This window comes from Cyanistes caeruleus, chromosome 8, assembly GCF_971803275.1.
Source record: "Cyanistes caeruleus chromosome 8, bCyaCae1.hap1.1, whole genome shotgun sequence".
In the NCBI taxonomy this organism is placed as follows: domain Eukaryota; kingdom Metazoa; phylum Chordata; class Aves; order Passeriformes; family Paridae; genus Cyanistes; species Cyanistes caeruleus.
This window is the reverse complement of record NC_141708.1, coordinates 14,353,496-14,371,537: the sequence shown is the minus strand read 5'-3', so window position 1 is coordinate 14,371,537 and position 18,042 is coordinate 14,353,496. Positions and strand designations below refer to the sequence as shown.

Genomic DNA, 18,042 nt, shown 5'->3' with positions numbered 1-18,042 from the left:
CGGGAGCCGAGCCGGGCCGATCCGGGCCGAGCCGATCCGGGCCGAGCCGAGCGTCTCCGCCAATGGGAGGGGACGGTGGCGCCAGCGCGGCGCGCTCCGGCCGCGGATTGGCGGCGTGGCGCGGCAGTGGGCGGGGCGCTGTCCGGCACGGAGCGGCCATGACGGCGCACAGCTTCGCGCTGCCGCTCGTCCTCTTCTCCGCCTTCTGGGGCCTCGTGGGCATCGCCGCCCCCTGGTTTGTGCCCAAGGGGCCGAACCGCGGGTGAGTGGGGGCTCGGGGGGTACCGCGGTCGGGGGATCCGGAGCTGGGCCTTCCTGTGCTAACGCCGGTATCTCCGCAGGGTGATCATCACGATGCTGGTCACCACCGCCGTGTGCTGCTACCTCTTGTAAGTACCGCGGGCCCATCACCCCCGGGGCAGCAGCCGCTCCCGGCGCTCTGGTCCTGCCGGGGGGACTGACGGAAGGTGTGTCCCTTTGCAGCTGGCTCATCGCCATCCTGGCCCAGGCCAACCCCCTGTTCGGGCCGCAGCTGAAGAACGAGACCATCTGGTACGTGCGCTTCCTCTGGGAGTGACACTTCCTGGGAACTGACGCCTCAACAGTGATCCCCATCAAATCCATCACCGTAAGTGGGCACAGTCTGCTTGCTTGTCTGTATAGGGCTCAGGAGGGAGCTGCAGCTCAGCCCTTGCTGGGCTGGGGGAAATACTTTGGCTTCTGTGTGTTGTGGCTGTGATGAGGTGGTCCCAGTGTGGGGCTGCTGACTCTGCGCTGGGCCTGAGCAAATCAAGCACTGTAGTTCTCAAATTTGTGGGAGCTCCCTCATGAATGTGTTTTGGTGCTAACTTCTCTTCCTTTTTCCCTCCCCCAGCTCTTGTAGCTGTTCCAGCCTCTATCCTTCTGTACCGGACAGCCCCCAGAGGTGCTGGGACAGAGGCTGGACCCGCTGCCCAAGCACACCTGGAGCACTGCAGCCTGGACCAATGGATGGCTGGGCCCCCAAGCATGGCACCCCTGAACAAGGGCCTACTAATCCAGCACTAGGAGCAGCCACGCTACCAGGGAGAGATCCCTCAGGTGGCCCAGTGCTGCAGTGACTGAGCACCATCCTGTGAGGGATCTGTGTGTGGTGCCAGCAGATCCTGTCCTGGCAGTGCTTGTCCTACCCTCTTGGTGTGTTCAGCCCTAGCTCCCATGTGAAACCCCTGCTCGTAGCCCAAGCTGCCCAACTAGTTGCCCTGTCCCTGATCATTACATCCACTGGCTACCTGTCTGCATGAGAACGCAGGAGCCATTGCATCCTCTGTGGTCTGGTCAGTCCCCTGTGGTGGGGGTGGTCCCTGCTAAGGCAGATTCTGGATGGGAGAAGGGAGGGCTGACCCTAGAGGAGCACGCAGACTCCCTTGGGTGTGATAAGGGAGGTGTTGGGGTCTGCTGGAGGGGACGAAAAGAGGGCTGTCTCCCACCTGAGCAGTGAGGCAGCTGCAGTAGTGTTTAGGTATCTCCACCACAAGATGGGTCCAGGTTCTGAGAAGAGCCAAGCAGGGCACTGTGTTTCAGGTTTCCCCTTATTTATCAGATAATTTGTCCGTATTTATTTATTTGTTAGTGGCGTTTAACTTGTGTTGTGGAAATAAATCCTTTTTCTAGTAAGTTATGCCGGAGGCTGAGTCATTGCTTTGAGGCTAAGCAACAGTCTTGGCCTTATTCAGACACCTTTCCCCAGCACTGTTCTCACACCATGTGAACAAGGCTGGGATCCTCAGCTGTTGAGCAGGTCAGCAGCACACTGGTGCATGGAAAGTTTTATCCTTGATGCCACCTGTGCGCTCATGCTGTGGGACCAGGGTCACAGGGAGGGAACTGTGTGTGCTAGAGAGAGAACTGGGTAGCTGCCCAACCCCGTGCAGCTGTGCTGGGGGCCATTTCCATGGCACTAGAGCAGCTCAGAGGCCTCTTTGCTGGGCAGCTAAGACTCGGGGAATAAGGTAAAAAGCAGAGACCAACATCTTGGAGGGACTCTTGAGTGGGCAGGCTTTTTCCTGGTAAAAAGAGGGCAGCAAAGGATGCTGTCTCCAAGATCCCAACAGTTTGGTTTGGATCAGAGCTCCCCTTGCTGCTACCAGCTCAGTCCTGCTGGAAACAAAGAATACTGGCAGGAAAGGAACTCCGTTGTTCCACAGTGGCAGCACAAAGCAGCACAGCAGAGCTGTGCAGCCACCAGTCAGGAGCCACGGCTGCTGGGAGCTGCTTGCTAGGAAACGAGACCAGTGCTGGATGGCTCAAAGGGTTTGTTTATTGCTACCAGAATGAGAACAGCTGAGTTCAATAAAAGTGACAGACTTCATTGGACCTTCAGTGGGGCTCCAGCCCCAGGGAAGGTTTGTGCCTGTGTGCACAGCTGCAGCCCTGATCTGTCCTGGGGCTGTGAGCTGGGCTGGACTGAGGTGGCTCTCTCAGGGGCAGGCCCAGCCCGCACTCACGGAGGAAAGAACCACAGGTCCTGACACTGGTGCCTGAGACGCCACAGGGCAGCGGTGCCCAGGAGGGAATGTATGAAAGCCAGCCCACTTCAGTGGTGCCTCAAGAATCTCAATCAGTGAGCCCTCAGGGCTCAGTCTGGGACGCTGGGTAGGACTGTAGGATTGTCCTCGGAGGGAAGACACAGCAAAGAGCAGGACACCCCTTCAGGAATATTCCCAAGAGGGGCAAGGCTGGCAGAGCAGCCTGGTGCAACTTGTGATTTACCTTGTTCCTGCAGTAACTTAGCTGGTGCCTGCTGGTCCCAGGCTTGTAAGGGCCTGCAGAAGGCCACCCCAGGTGGTGAACCACAGCACCTCTCCAGGTTGCTCTGCAAAGTGGTGGCTGAGTCATGGAGTGGCTCAGTGCTTCCAGGCCAGAGCCCTGGGTTGGCTGCCTTGGTGATAGTGCCCTGTTATCTGAGGGATCTGCCAGGGCTGCAGCCTTGAGCCTGCTGGTAGCAGAGGACTTTGCTCTACACCATGTAGTGAGGCGAAGGCCAGAGGCCAAGGAACACAAAGATTAGGACTGGGGCAAGGTGGAGAGGAAAGCTCTCGTGTCCATGGCTGCCTCAGCCTGCAGACTCTGGTTCTGATGCAGAGATGATGGAGTGCACACTTTGAGATGGTCTTTAAGGAAGAGTCCAAGCTCTCAGATTCCCGGGCTGACAGCCACTCCTAGTTCTGCTGGTGCAACGGGCTGCTGGCTACCACTGCCATCACGGCACGCTTCCCTGGCCCAGTGGCACCACCACCTTGTCCAGCCAGAGCAGGGTGTGCTGGGCCGAGCGCAGCTGCCGGTGGTGGATACGGCGCAGCCGCAGGAGGTAGAGGATGATGGCCAGGGCCACAACCAGGATGCAGGCAAAAAAGAGATAGTGGTTGTAGACAAAAGAGAGGCGCAGCCAGGAGGCGTGTGCTTGCCGGATGCTCTCCTGACGGAGATCCCTATGGAAAGGAGTGTCAGGACTGGCCACGAGATGCAGTGGAGTACTGCCAGGGTCCTGCCGTGGTGTGTGCAGAGCCCTCACCCAGTGCAGTTACTCCTGCTCCTCCCCAACCACCCTTCCCTGTGTGACACCATCAGCGAGCCGTGGTACCTGAGTGGCAGAAATCGCGTCTTGTAGAGGATGGCTCCCAGTGTCCACTGCACCTCCCGGTCGTACACCAGCTGGGCTGTGCGCAGGCTGGGGTAGTCCAGCGGGAACTGGAAGCCCTCATGAAGGACTTGGTACATCCAGGCTGATTTGAAGCACTGATACCTGCAGACACAGCATACAGGAGCATCAGCCAGACACTAACAACTGCACCAGTCCCGTACCCCAGCAAAAGGCTCCCCAGGAGGTCCAGCCATGGGACCTCCCAGCAAGTCCATTTACTTCAGCCGGTGCTGGTCCGCATGTGCAGAGTAGAGGCCACCGCGGAAACGCTGGGTCAGCACCTCCCATCGCTGGCTGCAGTACGCCTGGGGGAAGGAGAAGTTGGGGTTCAGAGCAGAGAAAGTGCCCTCACTCCCAGCCACAGGAACAGCCCAGCTCCCCGGGCCTGGGGCAGCACCCACCTGGGCAGCAGAGGTGAAGGTAGAGGCACTGTATTGGCCCCCCAGGCGCAGCACATCCTCGGTGCAGTAGAAAAACTCTGAGAAGCCATAAAATTCACTGTTGCTGAAGTCGATGGGTGCTTTGTAGGTCTCCACCAGGGAGGCATGGCTGCCATTGGACCCTGCCAGGAGGGGCTGCAGCAGCTTTGCACAGGCCTGCCAGTCCCCTCGTCCCCTTATGTACAGGGTTTGGCCACCCCTCACCACCGTGTCCTCCAACCCCACAGGCAGGCAGGGGTCCAAGAAGGGCATCTTGGGGCTCATCCCTGTCTGCTGGCTGTGCAGGCTGGAAAACAGTCCAGGAAAAAATGACAATTGCACAGGGGGTCCTATACCTCCCAAAAGCCTAATCTAGCCCTGCCCCACATCCAGATACCCTCTGCACCAGACCAGGCTGTGTCCTCTCGTACCCTGCAGAGCTGGTGCTTGCCCTGCCACCTCCTGCTAAGGCTGAACTCACCAAATCTGTCATGTTGGCCTGCAGCTACGTGCTCTGAGCACCTGTAGGGTGCAACAAGGCACAGCCCACCCCACCCAGCTCATGGGGATCTGTGCCTCTGCACAGCCCCTGGGGATCTGGAGGCAGGGGTTGCTCCTGGCACAGGAGTACCTGGGCACCAAGCCTCTCCACCTCTGGCGACAGCTTCATGTAGTACTCTTGGAAGGAAAGGAGAGGCAGGAGACAGGAGAGCTCGAGGTGGGGATGCAATGGAAAGATGTGCTGAGTGAATCAGTGCTGGAGGAGGGGAAGTCAGAGCAGGAAAAGCCAAAAGCCACTAGGAGAGGCCTCCCTGTAGCCTGTCACAAGGAGAGAAGGAGGAAGGCAGGGAGCTGTGGCACTGATAACGCCTGCCAGGCTTGCAGAACAGCTGCAGCCAAGCACTCTGTGCCAGCTCAGGCACCTGCTGCTGCCACAGAGGTGCTGCCAGCGTGGCCACGGGAGCTGTTATCACCACAGGTGGCATTTGAGGTAAATCCAAGGGGGAGGGCACAGCATGAAGGAACCAACACCCCATTTCACAATGCTCTAGCAGGGGCACCACTAGGTGAGGTAGCAATACCGGTTGTGCACATAGGTTTGGTTCAGAACATGTTCCTCATAGCGCTGCCGGGCAAAATTGCCCCCAAAGCCCAGGAAAGTGTTGACATAGACACGGTACATGTGGCCAGCGTGCTGCACATCACAGCCCAGGTTGAATTCTGCCAGCAAGCTCTTAGCAGCCTCCTCCTGCTGACACAGATAGGTCCAAGATCAGCAGCAATCCAGGGAAGGCGGGAGCTGCTCTCAGGGACCAGACACGCACCTGCTGTGGGGAGGAGAGGGCTCCAGAGTCCGGCACTTCGTAGGCAATCTGCAGGGAGGCGCCTCCCATGTCTAGGATCCCAACTGTTCGTTTCCGAACCAGGGACTTCCCCTGGTCCCCCAGCTCTACCATGACCACTGCGTCCTCCTCTGCAACCCACAGCAGCATGTCAGCAAGAGGCAGGGCCTGGGACAGCATCTTCTCCCTTCCACCATCACCCCACAGCTGCCTCATGGTGTTCCTCCACCCCTGCAGGCAGACCCTAAGGACCACCTGCAAGGACCACCTCCCAGGTCTGGGTAAGTTCCACACATAGGACAGGGGTCAGGCATTGCTGCCTGCTCCAGAGATTGATCTTAGCTACAGCACTGGTACAAAGTCCAACACAGCTCTACTTAGACCCTCCCAGCTACTTTACAAGCAGCCAGACTCACCATCCTCATGATCAAACCGTCCCAGGACAAAGTTGATGCCAATCCATGCATAGACACCTGCTCAAGACAGAAAAGGTCATTACAACAATATGCTACAGAGGAACAGGCAGTGCTTTGTGGAAGCTCCTACCTTCCTGCTTCCCTGAGATCACTTCAGCGTGTGATGAGGAGAAGAGGAAATCAAATTCCAGGGGCACATTTGTCACCAAGTCATCCAGGATTGCAGCTTGCTGCCTGCAAGGGTGCAGGAGAGGGACAGATGCTGGGGGATCTTCACCAGCAATGCTGGCAAATAGACCAGGAATCACATTGCGCTACAGCCCCTGTTCAACCCACGAGTTCTGCTGCTGCAGCCAGCATGTTTTGGAGATGGAAAAAGAGATCTATTTGTTTGAGACTCTCAGTCAAAAGCACCTCCGCTGAGCTCCCTCCCAACACGCTCAAACTCTCCTTCTGCATGCCCTGCCACTTGCCCCTACAACACGCCCCTTCCCTTTTCAATTCCCCCCCACAATATTCTCGATTCTCCTGCAAGGTCCAAGAGCAGGCAGCTGTCTTGCCCTTCCTCGGGGCTGAGGGAGGCCAGCGCATCGCTCTGACCCTGACGAGGGCCGCGAACTCACCGCTCGGGCAGCAGCCGCATACCCGCCGTGCACAGGATGTACAGCGGCGTCTCCTTGTGCTTCCTCGGCGGGACGTGCGCCGCCGCGAACCGCAGCAGAGGCCGCAGGTAGGCGGTCGCCTGCTCGGGGGCTGCCGCGGTCACGGAGATGCCTGGCGAGGGAGGCGCCGTGAGCCAGCCCGCCCGGCCGTGCGCGGGGGCTCGGGGCCGGACAGGGGCAGCACGTACCGGGTTTAATTTTCTTGACGACGGGGCGGCTGCTCCGGTCCCTCATCTGCTTGATGTCCAGCAGGTCGTGGGGGTTCCCGTTGTGCGGGGGCCAGAAGTAGACGAACACCCGGGAGCCGCTGCTGCCGCAGTCCACCACCACCCCGTAATTAAGGGACGAGTCCTCTGTGTCTGTGGCCGTCAGCTCCTCCGCCCGCGCCAGGTACCTGCGGCACGGCGGCACGGCGGCTCAGCGCCGGCGGCCCGCGGGCACCCCGCGCCCCGGCTCCCGGTCCCCGCTCACCTCTCGTCCCGCCGGGAGGCGCGGGGCGGCGCGGCCCAGCGGCGGGGCACGCCGGCCGCCAGCAGCAGCAGCAGCCCCAAGAGGAGAGCGAGCCCCAGCGCAGCAGGGCGCTGCCGCGGCCCCGGGCACGGTCCCACCGAGCGCCACGACAGGCAGGAAACGCCGAACCTGAGGGTAGAGACCACTGTTCAACACCGGCACCGCGCCGGCCCCGATCCCCCGGCCCGGCCCGGCCCCGCTCACCTGGCCATGTGCGCCCGCCGCCGCCCGCCCACGCATCGCCGCTACCGGCACCGCCGCCGGCACCGGCGGACACGTCACCGGCCGCTGCCGCCGCGCCCCGCCGGGCGGAGCCCCGCCCCCCGCGCCACGGCGACCAATCGGCTCCGCCCGCCCTGCTGGAGCCACGCCCATGCTGCCCCCCGACCAATCGTACTGGGCGGGACGAGCCCCCCCCATCGCGCGGGCGGGGGCGGTGCGCGGCTTCGCCCTTGCTCCCGCGTCCGACCTTCGCCGGGAGGCGTCACGCGGAGGCTCCCAGCCAATCGCGGGCTCCCAAATACACAGCACGCGCCCCCGTCCGGAGTGGCGGACTCGCCGGCCAATGGCGACTCTTCGGCTCCGCGGAGAGGCGGGGCCAGCGGGCCAAAGGTCGCGAACGCGCCCGCCAATGCGCTGCGCGAGAGGGCGGGACGCGAAGTTGAGACACCCAATGAGCTGCACGGGCTGGCAGGGCGGGCAGTCCCGGCAGCCAACGAGCAGAGCGCCCGAACGCGCCGGAGGGAGCGACCGGCCAGTGGCGGCGCCTGAGCCTCGGCGGCGGCGGCCAATGAGCGCTGTGTGCGTGGGCGGCGCGCGGCCCCGCCGAGCCAATGGGCGCGCCGCGGGGGCGGGTGCCGGGCAGCGGCGGCCAATGGGCGCCGGCGAGAGGCGGGGCGGCGCGGGGCGCGGCGGGCGCGGGCCGGGGCGGCGGCGGCGCGATGGAGCTGGGGGCGGGAGCGGGGTCGGGCGCGGGCCCCGGCGCGCGGGGCGGCGCGGAGTCGGGCCGCGTCCTGCTGCTGCTGATGGGCGGCGGCGGCGGCGCGGGCCGGGCGCGGCGGGGCGGCGCGGAGACAGAGGTGGCGCCGGGTCCCGGTCCCGGTGCCGGCCCGGGGGGCCCCGAGCCGCGCTCCCCGCCCGCCCCCGACTACGAGGCGCTGCCCCAGGGCGCCGCCGTGTCCACGCACATGTTGGCGGGCGCCGTGGCGGGCGTCATGGAGCACTGCGTGATGTACCCCATCGACTGCGTCAAGGTGCCGGCGGCGCGGCGGGCGCGGGGAGGGAGGCGGCGGGGCGTCACAGCGGGAGCCCCGGGCACGGGCTGACGAGCCGTACGGCCGGGCCCGCCCTGTTTTGCAGACGCGGATGCAGAGCCTGCAGCCGGAGCCCGCCGCTCGCTACCGGAACGTGCTGGAGGCCTTGTGGCGCATCGCCCGCACCGAGGGCGTCTGGCGGCCCATGCGGGGCCTGAACATCACCGCCACCGGCGCCGGGCCGGCGCACGCCCTCTACTTTGCCTGCTACGAAAAGTTAAAAAAGACGCTGAGCGACGTTATCCACGCGGGGGGCAATAGCCATGTGGCCAACGGTACCGGCCCCGCCACGCCGGGGTGGGAGCGGGGTGGGAGCGGCAGGTTTGGCGGTAGGGAGGCCCGGTCCCGCCGCGGGGTCGGGGTGCCGTGGATGTCCTAAAGCCCTGTGCTCTCTCCAGCCATGAGCCAGCCGCACGGTGCCGGGCACGGGAAGCACCGCTCCGCGCCTGCCAGAGCTGCTGCCAGGTATCTGGCCTGAAGCAGGTTAGTGGCCCTGGCTCGGAAGGATGCTGGTGGACAGGAGCTGCCTGCAGACAGACAAGCTGGGACTGGCCGCGGCCCCGTGGGTTTGGCAGTGCCAGAGCTCGCCCCAGGAGCGCCACATGGTTTCGGAGCCCGTCTCGCCATGGTGCCCATTGCTCGTCTCAAGGACCTGCCACAGTAGGGGGAGCATGGGGCTGAGGGGAGAGCAGGGCACGTTCCACCCTTGGCAGGCATGCAGCAGAGTGCCAGCGGGCTTCCCTGTGAGGCACGGGGACACTCACCATCCTAAGGCCTCCCTGCCAGCTGGTGGCATTGGCCTGTTCCCCCAAGGAGTGAGCACAAATGAGTCCTGGTATCCCCATGGGACTTGGCAGTCACAATCTTCTCCCTCTCTTTCTCGATCTAATGCTGGGTGGGAACTCCTGAGGACCAGCTTGCCTTTTGGAAGGGAAATGGAGGCCGCCTTCAGATCTCATCTTTTTCAGGGGCCTCCTGTGCCTTGGCCAGGGACTTTGGGGCTGTGGTGAAGTCCCAGGGTCCCTCACCTTTCCCCCCCTCACATGTGGCAGTTCTTGTTTTGCAGGTGCAGCCGGGTGTGTAGCAACGTTGCTCCACGATGCAGCCATGAACCCTGCTGAAGGTAACGATGGTCCTGGCCTGCCGGGGAGGGGAGAATCAGGGTCTGCCTGAGCCTCGTGGCTTCCCTCCGTAGCACAAAGAGTGCTCTTGTTACTTGCCTGACTGCTGGGGTTCTTTGGTGGCCCATGGCTCCAGTTAGGGACCCTGGTGGCTGCTTGTTATGGACAGGGTGGATCGAAAAGATTAGCCTGGGAGCACAGCAAACCACGGTTTAGGAGGGGCTGGGAGGGCATGGACCTTTCATCCAGGAGTTTGGCTGGGGACTGTTACTGGAGCAGGGGAGAAGACAAGAGAAATGTGATTGGCACTGCCAAAGTCATTCGAAGTGCATGGGAGTTGGGCATTGCTGTATTGAGACCTAGGGAAGAGGTGGTACAGTTGTGGGCCTGTCTTCAAGAGGAAAATTAGAAGAGTGGGGTACAAAAATATGCTAGAGAAGTTAAGAGAAATCTTATGAAATGTCTGGAAGATGCTGATTTTGATGATCCTGGTATATATGAAAAAGGTATAGGGAGTTAGTAATTTTACTAAGTCCATGAAAGTGGTGGGAGGAGAAGAAATGAGGAAAGGCTAGTCACAAAGGTGTATTTCCCTCTTAAAACTGCAGGACTTGGGATAGTACAGGTTCCAACTGATCTGGGCACAGATCCTGCCTTCCCACTGCATGGCAGGGACCCCAAGGAGCAGGCAGCTGCCAGACTGTTGTCAATCCTTCCCTGGAGCTTCTCTTATAATGACTGTGGAAGTTCAGCATTGCATTATTTTCAGCTCCTTACGGTCACATTGAGATTGGGGGATGTAGAACAGTGGCAGGATGTGCTCTGGACTCACCTGTCCCACTCTTTGATGTGTAAGGGGGGTTTGATATCTGAATCTTGCCCCAGAGTGGCTGCATTTTGGCAGTGGCTGCTAGCAGTTCCTGGCTAATGGGCTCTGCAATGAGCTGTGGTTATTCTGGGCTGCAGTGGGGGTGGCAGGGGAGGGGACAGTCTTACCCAGATCAAGAGCTGTCTGGGAAATAAGAGACTGGATGCCAGGGGGAGTTCTTCTGACTGAGTGATAGCTCTGCAGCAGTGGATGGGGAAACATCAGTTGCTTGGGAGCAAGGGTGGACTGACTGTAAGCAGTGGGATATCAGGATATTCCGTGGGGCTGTGGCACGTGAGTGGCTTCATAGTGGTGATGTCTGTGTGACAGTGATGCCTCAGCAGATTTAAGTGGCTGGTGTCCTGTCTGGAGACAGAGGGGCATTGGTGGTTCAAGTTGTCTCTCTTCAGCTCTTAGGCCAGTGTGACCAAACTCCAAGCAGTTGGAGGGAAGCCTGGCTTTATGTTTACCCTTCTCTCTCCTCTTCCCCTCCGTGCCTGGGTCCTGGCTGCTGCTGCCTGTCCCAAGTGGTGAAGCAGAGGATGCAGATGTACAACTCGCCTTACCAGCGTGTGATGGACTGTGTACGGGCTGTGTGGCGCAACGAAGGGGCCGGAGCTTTCTACCGCAGCTACACCACCCAGCTCACCATGAACATCCCCTTCCAAGCCATTCACTTCATGACCTACGAGTTCTTGCAAGAGCAGCTCAACCCCCACAGACAGTACAACCCAGGCTCCCATGTGGTCTCTGGAGCCTGCGCGGGGGCTGTCGCTGCTGCCGCCACTACGCCTTTGGACGTTTGCAAAACGCTGCTCAATACCCAGGAGTCCCTGGCCTTGAGCTCCAACATCAGTGGACACATCACAGGCATGGCTAATGCCTTCAGGACGGTGTACCAGGTGGGCGGTGTGACCGCCTACTTCAGAGGGGTCCAGGCCAGAGTCATTTTTCAGATGCCCTCGACGGCGATTGCCTGGTCCGTGTACGAGTTCTTCAAATACATCCTTACCAAGCGCCAGGAGGAGCGCCGGGCTGGGAAGTGATCCAGGGCCAAATGCCGTTCCAGACCCGCCTCACATCCCCTCCTGGTTTGTCTTCTGTCCCCTCTGCCTTTCGGTTTGGTTTGTGTTGAAGAGAGGGGGCAGCGAAGCCCTTTGGGGTTTAGCGATGCCATTTTTTCCTGTGGCTGTTGCAGCTCTGCTCAGGCTGCACAGCCTGCTCTCTCCTGGGATCCTCCGAGATGTCCCGCTGGGAGCCGCAGCCCAGGTCACATCCCCTGGCACTTTGGTGGAGCAGCGCTCCTGACTTCCTTTAACCACAGCATCTCACGCAAAACTCAGCCCTGCTCAGAGGGGAAGGTGAATGTCCTGGCCTGCCCCCGGCAGGGCCAAGCTGAGCTCGCAGTTGCCAAGGAGGGGGTGACAGCAGGATGCTGGGGGCTTTGTCTGGCTTTTGGCTGAAGCAAAGTGTAAGTCTTGGCCGTTGTCTCGTAGCACGCACACGTGATGCTGACTGCCCCGGTGCTGGTGGTGGTTTTGGGCAAGGGGAGGATGGCACTTGAGGAGGGAGCCTGTAGGTTTGTTCTTGTTCCTGCTCTTGACACCTCCAATAAAAACAGTTCTGCTCTATCCTCATGTCCCATTCTTACTCCAGCATGGCCCAGCTCCCAGCACTGTGCCTTTCTAGCTGGTGCTGAGCTCTTTTGATGGATGCCAGAGCAGAGTGGGAAGAGCAGTGTTGGGGGTGGTGGTGGGAGAAGTGGGCCTGTCTGGCCTAGTCACCCTGGCAGCATGCAGGGATGAGGGTGCCTGTGTCCCCTTTGGCTCATGGTCCATTGCCTGCTGCTGGTGGGAGCTGTGACCCTGCAGGAGAGGCTGAGGTTTATGTTCCTTGGCCAGACCTCAATCTGACTGGGGGTCCTCTGGATGCTTCCAGACTGCTCCAAATGCAGGTGGTGTCAGGAGAGGTTGTGTGTCAGGAACAGCACAGGAATTTGGTGCTGAGTGAGGCTGGAAGGCTTTTTGCACCTCATCTAGGAGATTTGGGGCTTAGCAGATTTTTGCCCCTGAGTAATTAGATTAGTTTGATGCTTGATGAGCATCTCAAAGTGCTAATATCTTTTCCAGTCTAGTGGTAATTAATAGAATAACTTTTTTTGGAACATGTTAGTTGTCTTGATACCAGTTTATTTTAGGGTCCCACCCAACTATGGAGGTGTGAGCTGAGCACTGAAGTAGTGCCACATTGTGCTGACCTGCCCAGAGCAGATCTCTGGGTTTCTTGAACAAGGTGCTCATGGGTGATGCCTGACTCTCCCAGTGCCTTCAGGTGTGGCATGTGTCCCACGGAGGCATGCCCAGAATAATTCCTTGGAGGAAATGCATTCACAGCTGTGGTATGTGCTGCCGGTGGGTATCTGGGTCGGATTGGAGCTGCTCCAGAGGATCTGCTGGCCTGGCCTGCACAGAAGACTGCTGGAGTGGGCTTTGGTGAAGACAGAGGGGTTTTGCTGTGGCTGGAAGAGCTGCTGGGTGAGCGAGAGGGATGTGCCACCCTCAGTGGTTTGGGCTCCAGCACGAATGGAGGGCAGGGACCCCTGCACTGCAGGGCTGGGTGCTTGACACCCTGCCCCAGCCCAGCCCTGCACCCCCTTTCCCGTACACATCTGTCTTGCCCTGGTTCCTCACAGTGGTGAGGGAAGCTGAATGACCACCTGTGGGATTTTTGATGGCTGCCTGGCAGGTCTGGATGTCCCTGGCACAGAGCAGTCACAGCCACCACTCTGCAGGCTGGGTCCTGGTTGTGTGCTGTGCCCATCCTCTGCTCCCTGGCACGGGCTGCAAGCTCCTGAGCCCTGCTTTTTCTGCACAAGCAGAAGGATGAGAAACTCCTTAAAGACACAAAAGCCACAGGAGGTCAGGAAATTGAAATTTTCCCACTATTTCAGGAGCTGGGGCTTTAAGAAATAGTCTGAGTATTGCAAGATTTGGCAGCTGTGCAGCTCCTCCACCCAGGAGGGAAAAGTGGAGATGGCTGGAAGAGACCAGGGTAGGATTAGGTTGGAGGGCAGGGCATAAGACAGGAGTTTGCAGAAGACGGGTACAATTGAGCTTTGCCAGGACCGGTCTCTCTCTGCCCAGGAGCTGAAAACTGTTGGCAGCAGAGCTGCAGCTTTGCCTTTAGCCTTCACCACGCACTGGGGCAATGACAAACCCCATGGAGGGAAAGGCATAAACAGACTGGGGCTGGGAGAAGATTCACACTATTAAATCCATCAGCTGCTGGAAGAAACTTTGTCAGTGGATGAAGGCATGACTGAAAGTTTCTCTAGGATGTTTTCAGGAATAACTACCCACAGAAGTGCTGCAGGAGGCAGTGAGACCCCCAGGAATATGCTAAGGCACATGCTAAGTCAGCACAGCCCAGAAATGGTGCTATGTGAGCAATTGGCCTAAAGTGTTCCCCTGACAAGGGCACAGCCTTTCTGGTCTGCTGGTGCTTTGCCAGCGTACCCAGTAGCAGCTGGGTGTTGTCTTGTGCTGGCAGCAGCAGCCCTGCAGGGAATGGCACTGCCTGTTCTGGGTTTGGCACTTCAGGGACAGAAGAGCTGCCACAGGCATTCCCAGATATCCCTTGGGCCAGGCCACAATGGACAGGAAAAATGTCATCCTGCTGCCATCTCTGAGCTGGATGTGTGGCACAAACTGAGGGCTGGCCGTAGCAGGGTGCCGGGGTGGGGGTGCTCCCTTGCCAGACAGACTGGTTCCTCTGGCACCTTTGGCATGACGAGATGCTTGGAGGCAATGGAGTTATTGGCTGGTTCAGCTCTGGCCGCTGCCTTTCCAAGGTCTGGTAATGCCTCAGTGTAGCCACGCTGCTCTGGGTCTGTCCCATGGCCTCCTAGGTATTTGGCTGTGCTTCGAGTGAGATCTCTCCTCCTACAGCCTCTTCTGAGTAAAGAGACTATTTTTGGCTTTCCAGCAAGGAAGCAATGCTCAGCCCAGCAGAGTTTTGGAGACAATCCCTTTTCCTTTCACCTCCCTGCAGGATCCCCAGCCACATCCAGCACAGGCAGGGATTTGCTGCCTTGCCTTCCTGTGTCCAGCTGCCCCTTGAGCCCTGTCCTGGTGTGTTCTGGGTCAGGTGAGCCCCACAGTCCCTGAGCAGGCAGAGGTGGGAAGCACTGCTGGCCTGGCCCTGCTCCAGGTGATAGGTGTGGGGCTGTGCAGCTGGCCTATGGCACAAGCCCAAACTATTTCAGGCAGCCTGAAGTAACTGTGCCAGGAGCAGCTCAGGAGCCCCCAGCTGCCTTCCAGGGTAACTGGAGATGACTGCACTCCTGCAGGTTAAGGGCAGAGCTGGGATGAGGGAATCTGGGGGCTGAGGGTTCATCTTACTCAGAGAAAGAAGCAGGGGAGATCTTTCCAGTGTCTGTCCCATACCTTCAGCTGGGGACGGTGGGCTCCTGAGCTGCTCCTGCCTTCATGACCCCACACAGGCCACTGGGGTCAGCGCTCAAGCTTTTGTGAGCCCAGCTCAGGGGGCAGGCAGGGGGACAAGAGCTCTGCCCTGGAAACCACATCCCTGTGCTCTGCCAGCACCCTGGGCTGCCCTGAGGTTTCCTGCCCCACAGCCCCTCTGCAGTGGGTGCCTGACAGCCCTGCTCAGTGGGAGGAGGTGGCTGGAGCCCATGGAGAGCAGAGAGATGGGCTCCCAGCCTCCCTCCAGCCCCAACCAACCCTGGCTCTGGGATTCCTCAGGGCTGTGTCAGACCCCAATAAAGTTGTACAAGTTCTCATGACCTCCCGGCCCTACAGCAGTGCTAAACACAATCGCCAGGGCCGCTGGACACAGAGCAGACATTGCCTCTGGTGGGCCTGGGAAAGCCCCTCCTGAGCCACATTGCTGCCTGGGTTAAACTGAAACAGCTCCAGGCTGGGCTGGTCCCCGCCTGCCCAGCTCTGTCCAAGCATGGCAGTGCAGGGAATAGCCTGAAAGGCTATTTCCCTTTCTAGACAGAGAATATACCCTGAAAGGTAAAGCTGAGGCTGAAAACCTTTCTTTTCTCTAGGGAACCACTAGAAGAAGCAATCCCCTAGGCTGGCCTGGAACAGCTCTTGGCATCTCTGCTCTGATGGGGAGATATTGGGTGAATATCCATGCTTAGTGCAGGCTTCTGTGTCAAATTTCCCCCAGCAAGGGACTGCAAAGTGGCATCCTGGCTGGAACTGGGGTGTGGGCAGGTGACCTGTTGCACTGGGGAGACAGCAGAGGTGGGGAAGGAGCTGCTCCTGGGCAGCCCTGTTCTGAGCGAACAGGGGTCAGTCTTGTGGGAGTCCTCACATGGGTGAGGACAGCTCAGGCGTGCTGTGACACGAGCTTGGTCTGGGATCATCCTCAAAAGCAGCTGAAGCAATGGCTGTTCCAGGAGATTGGTGGAGGCTTCAGCCCTAATCTGTGCAGCCCAGCATGCCTGCAGATACTGCACTGGCAGCCAGTGTCAGCCCCAGAGAAAGACTGCAATGCCCCCGGGGCAGTACAGCTCTGGGACTGACACAGGAGGCCCCTGGCAAGCACAGACCATGCCTGGCACGGCTAGGTGGGTGCCAGGAGAAATGTAAAGCCAGGCACCTTTGGATGCCCATTAGACCTGAGCAGTATGTCACCTGGAGCATTGCCAAGGGCTGTAAAAAAGGTAGGGAACTGGGCCAAAACTGCCCCAGTGTGGGACACAGCTCCCTCTGGTGAGGATGCAGCTGTGATGGGCACCAGGTGCTGGACACCAACAGCCATCCCGTGTCCCTGGGCAACAACTTGTAGGGAGAGATCATCTGGAAGCTGCAGGCAGTGTCAGGGCATCAGAAGTTTAAGGGGGGCTCGTGGAATTAGGTGAATTGCATTGCTCGCTAGCAAGGGACCTGCACGGCGGCTGGAGGCTGGGAAGGGACACTGGCCTTGTCCCCAGCTCTCCCCTGGCAGCGGGGCCCGGGGGTGTGTGTGACACCCGCCTGCCCACGCAGCCAGCCCGGCCGCCCCGCTGGCCCTCCTAGCGGGAACCCCTCGCCCTGCCCCGGTGCTCCAGGGCTCCCACAAGCCCTGGGCACCCCAAGCGAGCCAAGGCCAGCTGCAGAAGCTCAGCGGCGCGGGCTGGCGGGGACAGAAGGGCGTCTGTCACTCCCTGTCCCCGGGCGCTGGCCGATAGATGGCGGTGCCGGATCTCGCTTGGGGACAGGCCCCGGGAGCGAGTGTCCTGTCCCTGCTGGCAGCCCGGGGGACCCGAGGATCCCGGGCAGCACCCCGGGACCCCGCTGGCCCCGGCACCGCCCGCCTGAGCAGCCCCGGGCGCGGAGAAGGATCGTCCCTGGGAAAGTGTCTGTGGGTTTTATTTATTGCCTAGGCGGGAGATAGCGGTATAATGTCGCCAGGAAAGGCTCTGGCAGGACACAGGGGCAGCTCTGACCTTCAGCAGCACTCTGTTCTGGAAGGGATAAAGATTCAGTCCCCCTCGGTGGACAGGTCACCTGGATCCTTGGTTGAATCAGAGTGAATCCTTCGTGGGTCACCTGGATCCCTAGTGGCGGCACTGTGCCTGATCTCACCATTGCAGGAAGAAGAAACAGCTCAAACATGCAAGTCCCGTCACCCTGCTCAGTCAGGTGTAGTCATCTTGTGATGCAGTGACTCATCCACGGAAAGGAGGCAGGTCCCTGCCCCCTGTGCTGTGGGCATGCAGTGGGAGAAAGCTTCGCTGGAGGCTCCACAGCACAATTACTATTATTTTAATTACCTGATCCATGGCTGGCAACAGTCTTCTTGGCACTGGAGAGTTCTTTTGTGACAACCCCATATTGCCATTGCCAGGAGGAGCTTCCAGCATCTCCAACACCTGATAGCTCCACAGAGCCCCAGTGGCCAAGCAGCCTCAGCAGCTCCCAGCTCAAGCACTGGCAGGGGTGGCTGCAGTGGGAAGCTCTGCAGAGCAGGCAGCAGGAGGTGGCTATGACCAGGATGAAGTTCTTCCAAGTAGCAGAACTCAGTGATGCCTGCCCAGATCCACAAGCAGCCTGACCAGCCTCACTGGGATCAGGCATCTCCCTCTGCGCCTTGCTGAGGTCAGCTCCTTGCAGATGGCTACAAGTGAGTGGTGGAGACAGAAGGATGAAGGATAAGAGGGGGAAGGATGACCTCAGCAGTAGGGAGGGAGAGAGAAAGGGGAAAAGATGAAAAGATGAAAGGGAAGGGGAAGAAGAGGAAACCAGAGCATATCTGTGGACCTGCAGAAGGAACAACACTGCTTCTGTGTGATCCTGAGCATGACAGAAAAGCCACAGAAAACCAGCAATAACTAGGTTTTAGTTGTAGCCTCCCTAGAAGCCACTAGATGCAGACAAGTTCTGCTCATGGGCTCCTCCTTGTACAGGAAACTTGCATAAAAAACACAGCTGGAGCCTGCACACAGAGTGGGTCTGAGGCCTGGGAGTTAAAACCTAGCTGCCACAAAGGTCCCTACCTTCTTTTAAATTGGTGCACTTAGAGAATCTCATTCCTGTCTGAAACCAATCAGCACCTTCACAGCTTGATTCCAAAATAGCAGTAAATCCCCCAGTCAACCGGGAAGAAACACATGTCCTCTGTCCCTTGTCCGTGGCCATCCTTGTCCCTCCCTCCCTGATGTCCCTCTGGCTATGGCACCACCACAGCAGGA

At 59.6% G+C, this 18,042-nt stretch overlaps 3 protein-coding genes across 4 annotated transcripts; 2 read left to right on the top strand and 1 right to left on the bottom strand.

Annotated features, from left to right (window-relative positions):
• Positions 1–124: 124 nt before the first annotated feature.
• ATP6V0E2 (ATPase H+ transporting V0 subunit e2) lies at positions 125–1,660 on the top strand. Its single transcript, XM_086900754.1, has 4 exons — positions 125–262; positions 342–389; positions 484–628; positions 875–1,660. Exons 1-3 carry the CDS (start codon positions 159–161, stop codon positions 575–577), a joined length of 246 nt encoding a protein of 81 aa, XP_086756880.1. The 5' UTR covers positions 125–158; the 3' UTR covers positions 578–628; positions 875–1,660.
• A 617-nt stretch (positions 1,661–2,277) lies between these two features.
• On the bottom strand, positions 2,278–7,356 carry ENTPD7 (ectonucleoside triphosphate diphosphohydrolase 7). 2 transcript variants are annotated; one of them, XM_086900748.1, is made up of 12 exons: positions 7,237–7,356; positions 6,994–7,161; positions 6,711–6,916; positions 6,484–6,634; positions 5,991–6,094; positions 5,861–5,917; positions 5,427–5,575; positions 5,184–5,353; positions 4,084–4,408; positions 3,902–3,987; positions 3,623–3,784; positions 2,278–3,470 (listed from the first exon to the last, which is right to left on the bottom strand). In XM_086900748.1, the coding sequence occupies exons 1-12, from the start codon at positions 7,242–7,244 to the stop codon at positions 3,242–3,244; spliced, it is 1,815 nt and encodes a 604-aa protein (XP_086756874.1). In that variant the 5' UTR covers positions 7,245–7,356; the 3' UTR covers positions 2,278–3,241. The 2 variants fall into 2 exon arrangements, with proteins under 2 accessions (XP_086756874.1, XP_086756875.1); XM_086900749.1 differs by having other exon boundaries at positions 5,184–5,350.
• A 509-nt stretch (positions 7,357–7,865) lies between these two features.
• On the top strand, positions 7,866–11,965 carry SLC25A28 (solute carrier family 25 member 28). The gene is made up of 4 exons (XM_086900716.1): positions 7,866–8,285; positions 8,392–8,620; positions 9,412–9,468; positions 10,863–11,965. Exons 1-4 carry the CDS (start codon positions 7,866–7,868, stop codon positions 11,378–11,380), a joined length of 1,224 nt encoding a protein of 407 aa, XP_086756842.1. The 3' UTR covers positions 11,381–11,965.
• The last annotated feature ends 6,077 nt before the right edge of the window (positions 11,966–18,042 follow it).

What these genes read in the sequence shown, in the direction of transcription:
- ATP6V0E2 (XM_086900754.1), top strand. Translation starts at nt 159, where the DNA reads ATGACGGCGCACAGCTTCGCGCTGCCGCTCGTCCTCTTCTCCGCCTTC. An exon ending in CCCAAGGGGCCGAACCGCGG is followed by an intron (nt 263 to 341) that starts GTGAGTGGGGGC and finishes GTATCTCCGCAG; the next exon opens with GGTGATCATCACGATGCTGG. An exon ending in GCCGTGTGCTGCTACCTCTT is followed by an intron (nt 390 to 483) that starts GTAAGTACCGCG and finishes GTCCCTTTGCAG; the next exon opens with CTGGCTCATCGCCATCCTGG.
- SLC25A28 (XM_086900716.1), top strand. Translation starts at nt 7,866, where the DNA reads ATGGGCGCGCCGCGGGGGCGGGTGCCGGGCAGCGGCGGCCAATGGGCG. An exon ending in ACCCCATCGACTGCGTCAAG is followed by an intron (nt 8,286 to 8,391) that starts GTGCCGGCGGCG and finishes CCTGTTTTGCAG; the next exon opens with ACGCGGATGCAGAGCCTGCA. An exon ending in CAATAGCCATGTGGCCAACG is followed by an intron (nt 8,621 to 9,411) that starts GTACCGGCCCCG and finishes CTTGTTTTGCAG; the next exon opens with GTGCAGCCGGGTGTGTAGCA.
- ENTPD7 (XM_086900748.1), bottom strand. An exon ending in CGTCAAGAAAATTAAACCCG is followed by an intron (nt 6,635 to 6,710) that starts GTACGTGCTGCC and finishes CTCCCTCGCCAG; the next exon opens with GCATCTCCGTGACCGCGGCA. An exon ending in ACGCGATTTCTGCCACTCAG is followed by an intron (nt 3,471 to 3,622) that starts GTACCACGGCTC and finishes TCCTTTCCATAG; the next exon opens with GGATCTCCGTCAGGAGAGCA.